The following is a 19,524-nucleotide window of genomic DNA, read 5'->3' on the forward strand; positions in this document are numbered from 1 at the left end:
ACTGGAATGCACCAAATCTTTAAAGCAGACCTAGATAGATGAATTTATCTGTGCCTAGACTTGACTTTGCTAAAAGTCCTTCCACTCACGGAGGTTTGGAGCATTTACAAGTGGAGCATTTTAATCCCAGGAGCTGCTACTATCAGCTTGTTAAGTTCTTAGTCATTGTTTTACTTGTGAGGCCTTCAGATGAATTCATTAAAAACCTTGAGCCGAGGAGAGCTGCAGAGTTGGGTGATGACATATGATCCACTCTTCATATGAAAATACTGGCTAGTGGCAGGGTTAGCTCAGTTGGTAGAGCAGGCGCACACATATAGAGATTTACTCCTCGGACGCAGCGGCCGTGGGTTCGACTCTGACCTGCGACCCTTTGCTGCATGTCATACTCCTTCTCTCTTCACTTTCATGTCTTAATCTGTCCTGTAGAATTAAAGGCCTAAAATGCCCCAAAAAAGTCTAAAATCTCTCTCTCTATATATATATATATATATATATATATATATATATATATACTGACTAGTGCACCTTTAAGAGGCAGTGGTGGCCATTACCACCACTGAGGTGCCCTTGAGCAAAGCCCTCCAGTGGAGCTGCTCAGTGGCCATCTGATCAGACTGTGGCAGTACTGGCAGGTATGAATGTGTAACAGTGTGAATGTGATCAGGGCGTTCCTGCAAAAGAGAGGCTGCCTCTCAGTGAACCTTCCCTGAATAAATAAAGGTAAAAAAAAAAAGAAAGTGTGCTCTCTAAGCCCTTGAAATGTTATCTGACTTACCTTTAGCAGAAAGCACAATCTGCTCCAGAGGAGCGCTCTCTCCTTCTGCTGGTGCCCTGATGCGAGTCCACAGGAGGTGGGGAGGCTGGCCGGAGGAGCTGGTCTGGAGGGTGAAGACACAGGGGAGGACAGCTTTGCCTGCCAGTGTTTGTTGTACTGTAGGATGGGTGATCCTACGCATGTTTACCATGGAGGAGGCTGCTCCTAGAGAGGACAAACAAAAGAACAAAACACAATGGGATTATGCGGTTAAATATGTTGGAGGACAACAATGGGCAATGTATTGCAAATGTCTACTTTTTGCCAGACATGAAAAGTCTGCTGTTAGGTGATTATAGCATAAATGCTGTACAGTATTCTACACTACTAAGCATTAGAAGTAAAGTAAGTGTGGGCTGTAGTTTAGCTTCTAACCAACGTGTCAGCTACAGTAACAAGACCTCAGGGATTCATTAGCAATTTCACAATCTTTTTACCACACGAGAATGAGAAACTGGTTTTATCATTCCAGCAAAGAAACAACCCCCCCCCCCACACACACACACACACACACACACACACACACAGACAAACAAGAGTAGAAGACACACACAAGTGACCACAGTGTCCGAGACTCAAACTCATTTCCTTTTACTTTCCTTTTATTTATTTATTTCAATTCATGTTATGCCAATGCCACTGCGAGAGGTAGGGTCATGGTTCTGCAGATAGATATCCGCAACTCACTCTCTTCAATCAGGTTGCCATGACACACAGGTTCAATGTAACCATGACAACCGGATCAACTGTACAGGCATGATCCACTAACCAACCAATTCTGCCTAAGTGTGCTTTTTCCTCTATGCACCTTCATGTTTGATACCAAGCAAGATCCCATCCAATTATCTGTAACTGCTGATTCTAATCAGGGTCGGGGGGGCGAGCAGGGTACACCCTGTACAGGTCGCCAGACTATCACAGGACTGGCACAACCCTCCTAGCCCCCATTCACACCCACGGGCAATTCAGAGTCAACAATTCATGTAACCTGCATGTGATACAAACCAGCTCATAGGCTGCAACAAGGATGGGAGACTAGACAAGTTATAAGTATAAAATATGCATTTATTTACTAAAAACAACTAAAGAACAGAAAAGATCGTGGAAGTCCGAAATCAGTCGTGTATGGGGCGTGTGGAAATGTCTGAAACGTGCAAAACCAAAACCATAGCTGCTGTGAGAGAAGAGCAGAGCTGCGTAGGGAGGTGGTGAGCTTTATAACTTATTTATTTGCATAGCGGAATGACACTTCCGCTAATGAAGATTGTGAGATGCTGTTGAAATTTCCCAAAACAGCTAGTAAAAAGACCTTCAGTTAAATGGGTTTGTTGTTGTCATTTTCATTTATTTTGAAAAACAATGCTCAAAAAAAAACTACTATATATCCACATTAATAATTCATAGTAAGTTTATGAGCTGTTGCTGCTCACAAAGTCAGTGAGTAGCATGGACTGTAAGGCGCGACAGTCTCTGGCAATGTACCAACAAAGAGGCAGAAGACATAATTACAAAGCTTTTATAAGCTTGTAGCTAATTTGCTCAAGGATTTTAACATTTGTTTTGTTTTCTGGTCCTCTTTATTCAAATTCACACCAATTTATGTAAAACTAATATGAGCGTAATAAAAGAACCTGTGTAAAAAAAAAACAACAACCAAAGTCTTATTTTAAATAAGCCCACTTATTTTATTTGGAATATTGCACATGGTGGAATAGAATCCCCAAAAGATATTTCCATCTGCATTTAGATTGGATGGCTTTCACAAGCTGAACCCCCTTGAGAGCATCTCTCTGTGCTGAAGAAAGCCTCCGCAGCCTTCCCCCCCTCTCCTCTCCCCACCCCCCCAAAAAAAAATCAGATGTAATCACGAAATCACAAATACCAGGGAAACGCACAAGAGCCAGAACAAGACAGAGAGCAGGAATGAGAGAGTGAAGGAGGAAGAGGGGGGGTAAAAGAGAGGGGAAACCAGAGATGGAGGAAAAGAAGGAGTCTAAGAAACTGAATAGAGGAAATTGAGAGACGTTGGATGACAAGTGTACCCTGCAGCATGGTGGTGACAGATGGGACAAAAGAAAAACACTTCCAGCTCTAAAAAGAGGAAGAGAGAGCTGGAAGTGACATGAAAGGACACTCTCTATCATTAACAGATGCCATCTCTTATTCCTGTCAGTCCTCTTCCAATGAGCTGTCCAATGAGATAAGGAGGCTTTCAAGGCCGATATCAATGTCTCTTGAATCGATCATGCTGGCTAATTGAATTTGATTTTAATGCCAAAAATAATGTTGCCCATAAACATGAAATAAGGACATACTAACAAATTCTACCGCAGCAAGAAATGACATACTGGTATATGTTTAAAATGCTGAGCATGAATGTTCACTTTTGACCTTTGATGCAAATCTTAACTAAAGGTCTCCTTACTAGCTTTTTTCTGGAGCTTTTAACCGCAAAAAGCTTGTCTTCCTTAGCGGTTTGCTCAGTTGTCAAGTTGTTGAATAGCACAGGCAAAACAAATATTTCTTTCTTGTGTGAAATAATCAATAGTCCTCTGGTTTCATATTCACGGCACAGACATGAGAGCGTAATCAATGTTTCCATCTAACACTAGAAACAAGAAAGACTACAAGAAAGCACATAAAAGTATTCTCCAAAGTGTGAAACAACAACTCCTTAAAGAAGAAAAACGTACATCATCAGACTGATAACTTGATCTCATTGGAGAGGCTTTTGAATCCGACAATGCACCAGTTTAAGGTGTACTGGCGTATTGAGTTGTCTTCTAATCCACTCATAAAGTCAGGAAATATCATGCCACCATGTATTTACCACATATTTTCTAGCGATGTGCATCTGCTACAGTCGTGATGACATCACTAAGAGTTGCCAAGGTAAAAAAAAAAAGCTGTTTAAATCCATAGCAAACAGCTTTAAACTCCACTTGTTCTTGGTAGCAGGCTGAACATGTTGTAAACCACAGGACAGTACAGAGAAGATGAACAATGCAGTATTTACCATTAACCTGGAACCTGGTTTGTCAGTTGGCCATCATCACAACTCATACAGTAAACTCTGTTATCCAGATGTCCCAGTTTGGTATATTGTGGTACTTTGTTGACTGCTTGAGGGTAATACTTGTGGTGATGAACTTGGAAATGATTCAAACGTGAAACAATTCAGAATATAACTGTTTCAACAGCTTTTACAACAACATTAAGATAAGAATCTTTTATGTGGGAGTAATAGCTGGTTCCAATCCTGTTTTGTTATGTTAGCAGTCGGCAGATCCATTTGTTTACTTTTGGATGCTGGATTGTGCAAGAAAGACGGAGAAAACATGAATAAATGTGGAGTAATAACTTTCTGCTGTCAGAGCGTTATGACTAGTAAGGTAATGTTTTCATATTGAAAATGAGCGATGCCGTTAATGAAACTCCAGGCTGACCAGCTACCATCATGCATTCCAATTGCAGGAAAAGTAATTAAGGAAAGGAACTTATCTTTACTACAGGCAGTCAGCAGGCTGCATGTGAACCTCAAACCTGCGATACTATACACCAGAGACCTGCAGCTCTGACATGTGTTGTCTTTTTGTTCCATAATTGTGAATTTTATGCCTAGTTGTAATGGAACAGATGGTTGACTAAACTTGCAGAAATGGGTTTGGAGGTGTTCCAGCTCAGTCCCACCGAGCATGTCTCCAAACATCCTCAGCATGTCAGCTCTCACCTACAAGACATGTCTTTGTGTATTCATGGAAGAAATGAATGTGGGAACTGATGTTTTTTTTTATTTTTTATTCTGGTCTAGCTGCTCCTTTCCCTCTTTCTGTTTACTGAGCCCACTATTTTTTCTTTCGATCACAAACTGCTGTTTAATTTCTGCAGCACCTGGAGATATAGCAGTTTAAGGATACAATGAGTGGAGATAGGAACAGACAGCTTACCCGAGCCCAAATAGAGCAGCAGCATCAGAGCAAAGAGGATCTGCCGCCCAGCTGCACACAGAGCGAGTGCCATCCTGGACCTGCATTGAGAGAGAGACGGGGGTATAAAAACATAGACTTTAAACACAGTGTCCAAAACACTTCCAGACAATAAACGTCATGATTTTTTTTGTATCATCCTGAATTTGATTTAACTGATGTCTTTTAATATTAAAATTCTAAGCTTTAAAATTCATTAAAGTGGTCCCGGTGGTTAGGCCAGCACCTTGCATGCAGTTTGCTGCCATTGGTGAGTGAGTGAGTGAGTGAGTGAGTGAGTGTTGGTGAATGGGTGAATACGAGGCAAATTGTAAAGGGCAGCCTGCTCCTGTGTGTGCCGGAAAAAAACTCCACAGCTGTTTGCTTTACAAAAACCTTTTCACACACACACACACACACACACACACACACACACACACACACACACACACACACACACACACACACACACACACACACACACACACACACACACACACACGTCACACATCTTAAAGAGTTGTCTACCATGAACGCAGTTTCACCAGTTGAGGTAAACGGCATCTACAGGTGTTAGAGCAGCAGCATGGCATCTTACTGACACAAAAACTAATGCTGACCTTCTCAAGGGGTATGAGGAATGAGCCCATTACTCATACTTTATTTTGTTTTTTCCCTCTCATCTAGTGTGAGTCATTGCGCTGTGGCAACACCTATAAAATAAAATACTCCGAAATGGACTTGAATACTGAATAATAATAAAAAAAACTACCTAACCCAAAGGCAAATGAGGTGATTTAGTAGCATGCACACAGCATTGCAGACAGGGATGGAAAATGTATCATATTCATTTTATTTATTGGTATAATAAGCAATATTGCATCTGTAGGGCACTTAGAGGCCCGGACACAGTTCGCTGGCTTGTATTCAGTGCTCTCCATTTAGCCGATGCGTTTGTCCAGTCATTGTGTTTCACGTTTCCCCCTCCCTACCACCTGAGCTACAGCTGCCAATTTAACTAATAATATCATTGTCATCCAGTACTGGTCTCACACCTGGTTAAAACTGGCCATTAGAGATCGTTTAGTCTAATTTGATAGAAAGAACACACAGAGTGATACATCTAATTAAGAAACATGACAACCACTCCAAAAGTAAACGATCGGATTAAGTTTTAGTACACTGTAGTGAAAGAGTGATTCTGGTGGTGCATTTCTACTGTACAACATCAAGGAAATCCTAGCACACATCAGAAACGAGCTGCTGACTTTGCCAGAGGATTTGGCTTGGGGCCTGAAGCTTCTCCGCTCAATGGAGAGACGACTGAGACAGAGCTTTATTGCCCCGTACTGGTATGAAATGCAGATGAAGATGAGAGTATGCTGTTGGATAAACAAGCTTTGTTGTGTAATGCTGATTTACAGTAAAAGGGAGTAAAGCAACAACAACAACAGCTTCTAAATTATTCATTTACAAAATATTGGTTCATTATATCTCCCTGACTACACAGGCATTACTAACAGAGACCATATGAAGAATTTGAAATAGTTTGAGCAGAAATTAGCCCAACATGTCTAAATTCCAATTAAAGTAAATAGTTTATCCAGGAAAGCAAAAGACCTCTTTGCATTCACCAAGGTAACAGCAGCTCATGCCACCAGCATCCCTGATGCTCAGAAAGAAGATTATGCAACACCAGTTCAACCCTTTATAAATTACAGGAATAATGGTCGCTCTCTTCTCTGACCAAGTGCTGTAAAACCTTCAACCGTATAAAACTGGAGTGTGTGAGGCGAAGAGAAACATGCCTCTCAGAAAAGTGAAGCGCTCAGTGGCACCTGCACAGTACTGTCATTAAACAACAATTTGTTGAGTCATTTTTAATGGTGTTTTAAGTTGGTGTCTAGACTCTAGCCTCTCTAGATTGGAAAAAAAGGGGATCCTGGTGCGGGTGAACTCCCCCCCCCCGCTGTGCCACACACTTTGAGAGGCATCCCCTCTCTGAAGGTGGGTTAGGACCTTGTGATGGGCTGTGACAGATTGGGGTCGGGCCTTTGGACTCGTTGCATGTTGGAAGGCCTGAACCATTGGTTGAGCTAGCTGGGTGGGTGACAAGAGATTTCTAAAGGCTTGGAGAGGGTCATGACACCGAGGAGATTGCCCAGTCTTCTAAGCGGAGAGCATTTGAGAGTGTTGTATTGGAGGGCCTGGGACTGGCAGGGGCCCAGCAGGCACTATCCACAGCAACAGAATACAGAATACAGTTCAGCCTATGGACATCTCTATGGATGCTATACAACATACAACACTGTGTGCTCTATAGACAGCCGCCTTTCAAAGTTTTACCAGAGGGGATTTACAACATCCAGTGCAATGGCCATCCAAATCACACCAGCCGCATACTAACCAGTGCCACCTTTTGTTAACAAGGGAGACATCAGATGTCGTGAACGCCTCCCTCTAAATAACCCCTCTTCACTTTCACAGGCACAGCTGTGTCTTGAGGAGAAAAGAGCCAGAAGTCTTTAAAATGCTTCAGTGGACTTCAATGTGGATGTCCAGCCGACACATTTTCACGATGTTGTCTGAATAGGACGCATTCTCGACTCATTGTAAGAGCCGACGAGCGGAGTGACAGAGATCCAAAGAGAGCTAACAGACGAGGCTGGCAGACCTACATTACTGCTCAGTATAAGCTGTCAGTCTGTTGAAGCAAGAGACCAACTGGCCTCATGTTCGTTATGACGCAGGCAAGACAGGCCCCTCGACCCAAATCTCCTTCGGTTCTGCAGTTGGTGGGAAAATTGTTTTCAGGAAAAAACAAGAAGAGTGTGGAACACTTCATGTCAGCGGCTGTTGTGGTTGTACGATAAATCGTGTTTGTGAGCACAGCACGACAGCTTTATGCTTACAATGCCTCCGTCAGGTTTACTTAATCAGGCCAGGTTGGGTCCCATGTTGATTCATGACACACACACACACACACACACACACACACACACACACACACACACACACACACACACACACACGCACACACACACACACCAACCTACACACACACACTGCCGGCAGCTGCCATCACAGTTAAGGTCAAGAAAACAAATACACTTCATGTAGGCTATTATAGTTTGCGAATTGACTCACATAATGCAGTTTACAAAGATAACCGTGGCAGATTTACTCAAAAATCCCAGTCATTTTTTAAACAATGGGTCCAGGATTTAAGACAGAAGTAGACTAAGGTTCTCACAATTAACATGCGACTGTCAATTTAGCTACTGTTGCTGGCGAATTTTAAGCTAACTTTATAGCTAGCTAGCTAATTAACACAAACTTCATGAGTTGGCTTTTCCAGCTGACATGCTTTAAACAAGAAGAAGGCTCCTATATATGCATTTGATAGCTACAGTACATACACATTATGCAAAAAAATATAATTTAGCTACATGTTCATGGCAAAAGGTCAGCATCCTCACCAGTTAATAATCCATTTTAATAACAAATAAGGGAGCAGCATTGTTCTTGCAGGGTAGAGCTAGTTAGCCCTAGGAAAGAACAGTAATATACTTAAGTGGAAAGGATTTGAGGATGAACTGACGAGTTTGGGAAATGTTGAGTGTAAACGTCCCCAAACCGAATATAGAAGCCAGACAAAGCCGCTAACGTTAGCCTAAACTCTGATATAGCCGTATTTTGGTTTCCACACAGTAGATGTGTCAGTTTTGAACAAGGCTTTTTATAACATCACATGTAATGCCACAAAACAATGCAGTTAGCTTATAGCTAAAAATGCAGTTAGCTTTGGTAAGTAACGCTCTACTACTTACTCTACACTCAACTACTTTAAGGAGTGAGTAGAAGAGCATGCTCGGCTAACTATAAAGTTTGCAGCCTATGTTAGAGCAGATAAACACAATGTTCAATCTATTCCTTGCAATTTTGCTCTTGTGTTTTTGATTTTGGAAAGGCTAAAACTCTTGAGATCTTGTTTACATGCAATTTTTTTCTTCCACCCAACCGAAAAGAGCTCAAGCTCGGTTTGCCCCTTGGGGAAATGAATTTCTGACGGAGGAAAAATATAAACAAAAAAAAAATGTTTTGTATTTTTACAGGAAGTTCCAAAACCTTTTTTTGGGTAACTGCATGATGGCAAGAGGAAGCAGCAGAATTAATGTCTAAAAATATGCCATAGCTTAAGAGGAGAGGCTGAGGACTTTGGATGAATCTGTACTAATAGACATCAGGATGGAAACCGAGCTAGTTTTACAGTAGGGAGTCAAACTGCCAGTCTTGTATCCCCCTCCTGGGACCTGACAGGAGAAGGTGATTGTTCTCCTTCCCTTTTTCTATAATCATGTCCCACAAAACTATTACCTCTGGAGAGCGGCAGAGTGAACAGCAAAATAACAGCTCTGGATGAGTGACAGACAAAGTGGTGACCTGGGGAAGAAGATGAAGGAAGAGGAATGAAAGGAAGGTCATTTTATCACCGTTGTGACAATACTACACCGCTGTGATGAAAAGCTGCGTCGGAAGCTCCATAATTCTTTGCGAGACAAATGCTGCATCCTGAATAGATTTGCGACCGAGATTTGAACGTCTGTGCGCTTAAACAGATGCAATGTTTGTTAAATGAATTGTAAAGATCGAAAAAAATACAGTAGTAGTATGTTGCAGTGGTGATTTGGTGCCATAAAAGAGACATTAAACCAGAGTGCATGAACATTAATCGCTTAAGTTAAATTAAAAACAGAAAAAAAGGAAAGTGAGCTAAGCTGAATCAGGTATTCACTTCCTGCTCCCTTCATGCATTGTGCACACTCTCTCACTCACACACAAGCACACACACACACACACACACAAACACAGACACCCATTGTGTTCAGTGTGTGGTGACTAATCACACTCAAAGCAACTAATGACTCATGCAGCTCTGGTGGCTTCAGCTGGAGAGAGGACCCTGGAAAGCTGGTCCCTCCGATTACACTCTCCTTCCTCCCACACTGACACCATTGATTGCACTGGGCATGGAGAGAGAGATTATTTAAACCGGCTTGCTGAGGCCAAGTTAAGGTTTGGCTATAAGTGTGAGCAGTAAAGCGCAGAGATGAGGCAGTTTAGGTCACTCTGAAGGATCCTCAACAGACAAGTCAAGCGAAAAAAAGAGCCAGAGACTTAGGCTTGTAACTGTAAGTAGGTAGTTAGAACTTTTCTGTTTATTTTCCTTTAATTATTCAGTGTTGAACAGCAACCCAAGAGGAAATACGTGATGTTTCATGCATTATACAATTTGTGTATACCTGTGAGAGATTGACAGCTCTTATAACATCCATCTGTTGCCGAGCTTCCTGTAGAGCTGTTAAGCTGCTGTGGAGCGTCACTCGACAGACCTGCAGCAGATGATCTCAGATATGCTCATTTTCTCTCTCCACCTTTTTTATTCTCAGTCCCTTTCTGGCACCGTCGTACGAGTATTTTTGTCGTTCGTGTGTATGTGCAAAAGGTGTAGGACTATGTGAGATACGGAGAAAAAAAATTCAATATAAATGCATTTGATTAATATATGAGGGAGCTGCACAAAAAGTGTGTACATAAATATGTGAGAAGTATTGTAACAGCTTTTAGAGGAAATAGAAACCAGGGAGCGCCAGACAGCGACCTCGGTGGAATCAATCATCGTTCTTTTCTTTAATGCGTCAAAAAGGATCCAATCACACCGACATCAATTGATTTGTAACCAGTGAACCTTTGACTGGAAGAGGAAAATGATCAGATAACTCTAAGTATGGGCCATTTCTCCCAGGCAAAATAAAAACTGATGAAAAGTAAACACTGATTAAAAAAACAAAATTATTACATGAAGAATTTTGCGAAAGTACAATTTTGACTTACTTACCGTACTTTCCATTTTTTTTATTAACATTTTTTTTATACTATATGTGATAATTAAGTCTTAAAACACTATAGTTTTTATGTATTATCTCATCATTTTGACTCGTCATGACTATTCAAATTTTTTATTATAATTTCATGTATGTATTTTTATTTTCCTGGTAGAAATTGGCTTCCATAGATACTTTTGATGTTCCTTTAAAGTAACTAATCATACAGTATGTTATGTGCAGTACTTTTCAACGGAACGTAAATGAAAGCATAAACTAAATACTGTCAAAAATCTCTCGTAATCCTTGAAATTTTGGGGGCATGACTGGTTTTATCACTACATAAGTTGATACCACAAACGTGTTAGCATATAATGGCTAATTTACACATCCAGCAGACACATTAGTATTCATTTGGAGTCGTGTTTCTGGCCACCTGAGAAATGTAAGTCTAATATTGTGCTTTTCTGTTTTTGGTCTCCACCAACTCCTGAGGGAAATATCTGGCTCCTTTAGCTGCTAAATACTCGCTAACTTTATCTTTCTGTCGTCTGGTGCTGGAAAGGCAGCGTATGCTAGGTTTTTAGAACTGTTTCACTGCCTGCCACTTGCCAGGAACCAAGCTGATGAGAATGCACCAAGGCACTAAAGTTGTGGCGACGAAAAAACCAAAACAATGAGCAGAAAGATGCTAGAACGCTCATCTGAAGGGAACTGCAGTCAGGTGATAAATCTCTGGGTTCATCACTACAGGCCTCCCTTTTCACAAACCATGTAGTCATTTGATCCACTGCTTTTATTAATATTGTCAGGAGCGGAGGGAGGAGGTGGCTAACAATTGTTTTGGGGCCCTGAATGCTCGGAGGGAGGGGGTGGCTAACAATTGTTCTGGGGCCCTGAATCTTCAAAGATTCAGGGTACCAGAACAATTGTTATGTTCTGGTTTCAGAATAATGAAGACAATTGGAGAATAATTAAACAAAACAAGATGTAGGCTCAACATGATGATTCTTTTCCTTGGAAACTATCATCGTCCCAAATGATGCACAGATTTTTAGGATTTCTATTATCAAATAGTAAATGGAGAATGCCCCCAGACCCATTTACAACGTCTGGCTCTGCCCCTGAATATTGTAGGCGAAATGTTTGTTTAAGTAAGTAGCAATATTGAAGGGGATAATGATTTTAGGGTCAGAGGTGAAAAAATATGTAGCTAGGGACTGTCGTAAGCAGCCTCTACACCAGCTGTGTCAATACAGGTCAAAGGTGAAGGTTCTGCAGCTCTTGGTAACAAAGTCAATAAAGGATCAGGTGCATGAGACGCAGCTAACATCTTGAGTATAGTAGTCTTTGGCTCCACACACACACACACACACACACACACAAAGAGACAGACAAACTGGATTGGGAGAGCTTCCATAAATAGGCCACCACAGTCCAACCACATTTCCATCCACAGGAAAAGTTGGTCAGAAAAAGGAGTAGCTGTGAAATTAAATGGAATAATAGACACAAACGTAGACGTGGCGGTGGGGCTTCATCCAAGAATTCCTCATCTTTAATGATGTGCTGAGTCTGTGGAATATCAACTCGGTGAGGAAAGACAAAAAACAGAGATCTCTGTCCTTCTCCAAGTGTTTATCACCAGCGCCAATGCCTGGAGAGGCAGAAGCCATCTCCTCATTCTCACATCAGCATTTAACAATAACAGGAAAGAAGTGCTGAGTGTACATGTTTCGAAGAGTGTGACGTTAGAAAAATAATATTTTAAAAAAATAACACCACTGCAGTTAACTACCTCTTGGGAAGTGACTAATCATTCTAATCTTCTCTGTGTTGCAGAGGCGGATAAAACTTTGGTGCTGCCTTAACAAGCTTCTTCTCAGCCGACTGCAAAGCCAAATATTTGTCTTCCACCTTAGAGGAGAGCCCTTGGCCAAAGACAAAGAGAGGGACCTTTCTCTTTGTGTGGCTGAGCTGTTCAGCTGTGGTCTCATCTACGCTTGTAATGATTGGCCTGGTGGGCTGCTTTAGTCCCTCCCAGGCTAAAGACTGGAGTTGATTGATGGATTGGTTTGTCCAATCCCTTTTGGGTTTTGGTGGCTGGGGACTCCCTCGGGTTTCAATATTCCCTGGAAGGAGGGAAACATTACCGTTCCATCCAGCAGCTCAAACCACAACTATTCACTGCTCTTTTTCTATTTGACAAATGTTTGTGGTCGGACCATTGGGCATTGAGATTTGGGAGCTGTCCAGTGCTGAAAACGTGGACAGTTTTAGCTCCAGTCACTGTGAAATCATTGTTAGCCTGAAACCTATTCCCCATCTGGCTGTAAACGGTGCACAAAGTTCACAGAGATCATAAAATTCCCACTTTATAGTTCACAGTTGGAGCTGCTGTTTATGAATTACTGCTAGGACAATAACAAATACAGCTCATACGTTTCCCCATTGTACATCACTACCCATCACATTCTGATCCAAAAAAAGTCAACACATTTTTAGGGCAGCGTAACCATAAAGTAACAAGCCTGTGGCTGACTTTGAAGTAAGCTTATTTTGGTCATTACTATAAGCGAGCGCTGGTGCTGATTTGAGTTTTTATAGCTCTTTTCTGTTAGCAATGTATTGTACTGACTGAGCTAATAATCACCTGAGTGACATATTAGAGTGGGCACTTTCATACCACAGAGAAAAATATCAAGCCCTGACTTAGATGTACCTTTAGCTTCTACTGAAAATACACCATCAGCAAGACTTGTGACAAAACTGCTCACTTATGAACAGCAGGGATAAACTCCCTTTTATTCTGAAAGGAAACAGTACTTTAGGGGCTGCCTGCAACTAACAACTATTGTCATTATCAATGAATCTGCAGATTATTTTCTTTACTAGTCTATAAAATGTCAGGAAATGCCAATCACAATTTTCTAAAGCTCAACGACATCTTGATGACGTTTTTTTTCTTCGTTCGACCAACAGTCCAAAATACAGAAATATTCAATTCACAATAATATAAAACAGAAATGCAGCAAATCGTCATATTTGAGAAGCTGCCAGTGAATCTTTGCCAGTTTTGCTTAAGAAATGCCTGAAATCATAGATATCAAAACGGTTGCTGATCCTAATGTAACTGGTTTGGTATGGTGAACAAAATGCTAGAAAATTGTGAAACAACATCAAATTGCTTGATTTGTCCATCTAAACCCACAAATGAAGAACGCTACTGTACAAATCCTCACAATAACGAAGGGAAACATGGGAATGTTTGGCGTCTTCGCTTGAACAATGACTTAAAATAATCCCAATCGAGTCTGTCAATCGACTTATTGACAAATCGGCTCATTGCTTCACTTCTGCACTGTTTCATCTATCTAAAAGCATCTAAGATTACTCCTTTTCCCATCTTTCACTGATGCAAAGTGACTCCTGTATTTGCAGACGTCTCAGAGCCAGACGTGATAAATAACACTGAGGCTGATTGAGTGCAAAGTGTGCAGCAACAGACAGCGAGGCAGCCCAACTGAGCTCGTACTCTATTTTAATCAGACCTTTTTCTTCTCCACAACACCGCTCTCTGATCCCTCTGCTCGTATGAGCGCAGTCATCTACAGACACACAACTCTACTGTATGCCATGCGTGCCGGGCCTCATGGATGCCCTTTCGAATACACACTCGCACACATCCGGACGGAATGAAAAATGCATGGTGTAAACTTTCAGCTGGGTCTCTTAGCCTCATTCCTCACTATTCTCCTCTCCGCTCATCCCACAGGCACTATACTGCTCTGTTATCTCTCTCACACACACACATTTCCTCAGCTCGGCCTCGTCTATAGTGCAGCGTTGCCTGGTTAACCACGTCCTGTTTTGTGGCTCTGACACACAGCTGGTGGTGGGCACACTAACAAGGCCAAAGAAGAAAAGACATGGAGTCAGTCAATAGAAGCAGGATGGGCTTTTATTGGGCTGCGGGGGCTTGCATATTCTCAGACTACAGCTCATTTGGCAAGGTGACCCAAACTGTTCTCCTCCTTCACTGTGATTTGAACATGCCAGAGTTTGTTTAGAGAGCAGGCAGTCATCAATACAAGACTTTCAGAGACCAGGCATTCTCTCATTTTACCATCATTTGGTCGCTTTTTGTATCATTTTATATTTTCAGAGATGGTTTACAAGGCTCAGAGATTTCACTGATCATCCAGTTTCTATACATAACAGGATCTTTGATGTCATTCCCAGCTGACAGACAGCCCTTGGAGGTGGACCAATAAAAGATCTGATGTTGGCAGTTGTTCACCAAAGGACTCTGATTTACATAATAGATTTCACCAACACCTGTTCAAGTGCTCTGATCTGCTTCCACAATTGCATCAGTCAACAGAAGGCACCCTCCTGTCTGATTTGTTTTTGATTTTGTCATCTACTGTAAAGTAAAGGAAGATTTAAAAGATGTGTGTGCATGTAGACCAAAGTTCTTACGAAGACAAGACATCTCCTGAGAGGAGAGGACACACTAACAAGGTTACTTGGTAAGTTGATGATTTATGCATGGCCCTACATGGGTCGTAAATATAGACCAATATTAAAAGCTTTGACCTGTAAATAATTAAAGATATCCCAAACGGTAGCAATTTTTGTGCGTATTTAAGGCTGAGAGGCTGTGATCGTGTGAGAGAAAAGGCAATGATTGGTCTACAGGAAATAGTTATTACCTATTGCATGGGCATATAGGCTAATTACATATTGCAAGGATTGGCAATGCGAAAAGAACTTTACTGTGTTCTTAAATTGCGAGCCCTGTCTTTGAAAGTGCGTCTTTCTATTGTAACCCAGAAATGAAAGCACTTTAGATCCTCTTCCAGCAGCTGAGCGGTCTCAGGCGCCTCATGCAACCCGGTGACTTGAGATATCACACAATGACTGACCAAATTATTGATTTCATAAAGCATGCATGATAAAGCAAGCAAATAATTTCCGTGCTTTCAGTCTTACCTTTTCTGTCAAAACCAGACGCGTCTCAATGGTGCAATCTTCAGGAATGTTGAGCTTTTGCGCCTCGGTGCAGGTGCTCCCCCCCCCAAACCTTCCACAGGGTGCAGAGAGACGGCAAGCGACGAAACCAGGGTGAAACAGCACTTTGCAGAGGCACAAGAGACCGTGGGGTGAGTGTGTGCACAAGCGCGCTCCACGTCTTGAACTTCTCACTCCTTCTCCAACGGTATCCTCTCCTCTCCTCGCCGAGCAGCAGCCTATGCGCCGTTCATCCTCACACGTTGATATCTGCCGGGATCGGAATAGATTCACACTCACATATACACACACGCGGGCGAGCACACGCAGCAAGGTGCTGCCTCCGATCCCCTCCTCGCCAGCAGCAACGCTGAGGGAGAGAAGCAAGATCAGTTTGAACAAAGAGGCAAGCGGTGACAGGCAGACGGCTCCAGCGCCCCCGTTCAAAGAGGGGGGACACAGGGTGGGGGTGGGGGTGGGAGAGGGAGGGTGTGGGGGTGTAAGAGAAGAGAGAGAGAGAGAGAGAGAGAGAGAGAGAGAGAGAGAGAGAGAGAGAATGACCATAATCCGATTCCTACATAAACCTCAAAGGTTGATCCGGTGTCTGTGGATTCAATTGAAATGTACCCATGAGCTTACAATGACAGTCTGACCATCAGATGAACCCCCTTATATATCCTCATGGCACATCCTCACATCCTCTTGTTTCTGAATCAACTAAACTTGTGTTATCACATAGAGCTCGCAGGTCTCCTGTTCTCATGAGACAAAAAGAAAGTATCATGTATCCACCCAATTAATGTCTGCAGGAATAACATTTTGACTGATGTTGAGCAGAAGTCATTGTGACAACTGCTGAGTGAAAGCACAGCTGCCTCAGACGCATCTCACAACCTGGCAACAGCCAACATCTTCTGTCCTCACCGCAGCGGGGTCAATACACAGCAGACAGTGAGTCTTCTTTGGCCCATTGTAAAGGAAAGCTTGTTAGTTGGCGGTGGCAGCTCTGACAGGGGCCGAGCTCTTATTCTGATTTCTTTCAATGATCAAGTGTGCAGAAGAGCCGCAGACTCATCATACTGTAGGTCTGCAGTCTGTTGCTCAACCTTGGTTTTGAATAATGCGTCTTCCCTTGTGTAATGGAGGCAGGAGTTGTTGTCTTTTGGAATCTCAATCGAGCTAGTAATTATGTAATCACAATCACTTCTAGACTAAAATATTTATTTGAGGAAAATGCCTCCATAGTTCACTCATAGTTTAAAAATAGGATGTTTACTTGACGGCTTTTAGAAAGCCAGTGTTTGAGAGAATTGAGGTGAAATGTCTCTTTCAAATTCTCGATTCATCAGTGTGAACATAAGGTTTAAAGCTTTGTGTTGTCTCCGGGTCAAATTTGACCTGTTTTAAAGATTTTTTTATATCAGAAATATGGGTTTCTTACAACCAAATCGCCCCAAAATAAAAATTAATGCATGCATGTACGTCGTATGGAACCCATACTACATTCTTCGCAGGCAAAATTAATACTTCCATTGAATTTTGGTTGTCAATTTTATAGCATTTGAAAAAAACATGTTTAAATGGTTTAAAACAGTATCCTGACTAAACTTTGAGATAAACCAGTCTGTGATCTACTCAACATCCGGTGCAACACCGGCAGCGCCGCCACTAGTTAGCTTAGCATAGTGAATGGAATCCTATGTTGCCGGTTAGCATGTTGTGAGTAAAAGTGAGCCGACAAAAAAACAACCTAACTACTTGCACTGAGACAAAAAATGCGTTGGCCCACCTATCTACAGCCAGGGTAGACCGTGCTAAGCCCTATTTCAACAAACGGTGGCATATTCCTTTAACTATTAGTCAACATATTACATCATTTCTGCATTTTTTATCTAAAAGAAATAGGTATATAGGTATAATTTTATTTCAATTAAGTATATTGACCATGAATTTAAAAAAAAAGCGATTATTTTTAATTTTGACCCAGAAGGACTAGTTCATGGTGGACAAGAAGACAACACAAGTTTAAATGATAAGAAATAAAGTCAAAGAGAGCACTTCTCTAAGCATTAAGGCAAGTGATCTTAGTCTAGCTTTAACCCAAAGTTTATTCAACTTTCTTTCATTCTAGCGGAGATCTAGTTTCCAAAGGTACCAGGCTGAATTTTGAGGATGCACCGGACATTTAGATGATTTAGATTGTCAAGCCATACATACAAGGGGGTTTTGGCTACCTGGACTGGAGCAGTGAGGCCTCCGCAGTACAACGTTCACAGTTTGGTTCTTCGGCATCTCCTTCCAGTCCTCCTGTTGTGTTCAGAGACAATCAGAGATGCAGTGAGAGAGCTGGATGAATGCCCCTGTGCCATGATGTTTGTCTCTGTTTTCCCCCATCACTCTCACAGCGCTGATGAGGGTCCCAGTCAACAAACTTGCTTGTAAATGTGTCTGCTCATAAAACAAACACACTGACTGGATCAGGAGCATCTGTCACAGGCCTTAACCGCCGCTGCTAGTATTTCTAATCTGAAGTTTCTGTGACTTCGATTTGCATATTATTTTCTTCTTCTGCCTTCACAAAAGTATTACAAAACACACCATTGTTTTTGGATGCCAACAAAACCGAAGCCAAGAACTGATGGTTGCTAGGGGATTAGAGGCGAACCCAAACGCAGCAATGTTTACATGCTAAATACGATTAAATGTGACTAAAATATGGTCTCTGAGACATCAAACAGCTTTGTTTAATCTGAATTCTGCATTCAAAATGGAGATCTTTTTCTAAGAACTTTTTGTGTGTGTGTGTGTGTGTGTGTGTGTGTGTGTGTGTGTGTGTGTGTGTGTGTGTGTGTGTGTTTTGTGCAACAAAGAATACCACGAACCACGATGAGGATGGTTGAAGGAACAAACATTTGCCTAGAAGATGTTGAGCTGCCTCAGGCTTCGTTGTCACGAATAATGTGTCTTGTCGAGTCACTCAGCACTGCACCCAGCATCCTGGAGATTTATGTACTGACAGAAAGAAAAAAGCTTTCTGTGTCAACCAGAGGTGCACTTATTCATATTTGTACTTCATTGTCAGTTCTGCAGGCCAGAACAGAGAAGGAGACAATGTCCATCAATCTCTGTAATGTTTACGTCAGAAGACCACAAACTGTAAGTCTACACCGTTCAATAACAGTAATGGACTGGATCAATACTTGTTATTGGAAACTCCCAAACCTCTGTGGACTGGCAACAGATCAGTGCCACGGTGGAAAGACAATCTGCCCTCAGATTCAATTCCAGAGGATCAATTTCCAGCTGAATTGTAACAAGTCTTTTCCCATACAGTGGACCTTGTTTATCCAACCCCTCCCTTGTCAGCTCTGAATTTCTCAGTGTTAGAACTAGGAGTACCCAGAAACAAACAGTATGAAGATGTGTCATATATATATATGCCGGTGTATTCACTTCGTCTGAAGTGTCTCCACTCTCTGAGTTTATAAAAGAAACACTGACATCACATGTCCAACCGGTATATGAGGAGTGGATCAGCATAGCTTCTATGCTTTCAAATGTCTCAAAACATTGCAGGTTTTAGGAAACACCAGCGTCAGCACATTTTAAAGATTCATATGAATGTTTTATCCCCATCCAATTGACAATGATTAAAGCTGCTCTAATTCATATTACTTTATTACCTATAGGATGAACCCACAGGGTATCACTCTGCAGCTCCCCTCAGCAGAGATTTTTAGCGTCTTTCAGAACTTTTTTTGTTGGTTTTAACGCCTGCAACTTTGCTGTTTTTGGATCAGTCTCCCAACTCACAGCAGGCAGCTGTTGATAAGCAGCTTAAGAG

At 41.8% G+C, this 19,524-nt stretch overlaps 1 protein-coding gene across 1 annotated transcript in view; it reads right to left on the bottom strand.

Moving 5' to 3' along the window:
• The window catches only part of LOC114565418 (neurocan core protein), a 41,195-nt gene extending 25,107 nt beyond the window's left edge, over nt 1-16,088 (bottom strand). Inside the window, exons 1-3 of the mRNA XM_028593453.1 lie at nt 15,663-16,088; nt 4,765-4,844; nt 779-982 (exon numbers count right to left, since the gene is read on the bottom strand). Coding sequence (XP_028449254.1) covers nt 779-982; nt 4,765-4,837 — 277 coding nt within the window. The 5' untranslated portion in view covers nt 4,838-4,844; nt 15,663-16,088. The remainder of the gene's footprint in view (nt 1-778; nt 983-4,764; nt 4,845-15,662) is intronic.
• Between the last annotated feature and the right edge of the window lie 3,436 nt (nt 16,089-19,524).

The sequence above is a fragment of the Perca flavescens genome, chromosome 12 (assembly GCF_004354835.1).
Source record: "Perca flavescens isolate YP-PL-M2 chromosome 12, PFLA_1.0, whole genome shotgun sequence".
NCBI lineage: Eukaryota > Metazoa > Chordata > Actinopteri > Perciformes > Percidae > Perca > Perca flavescens.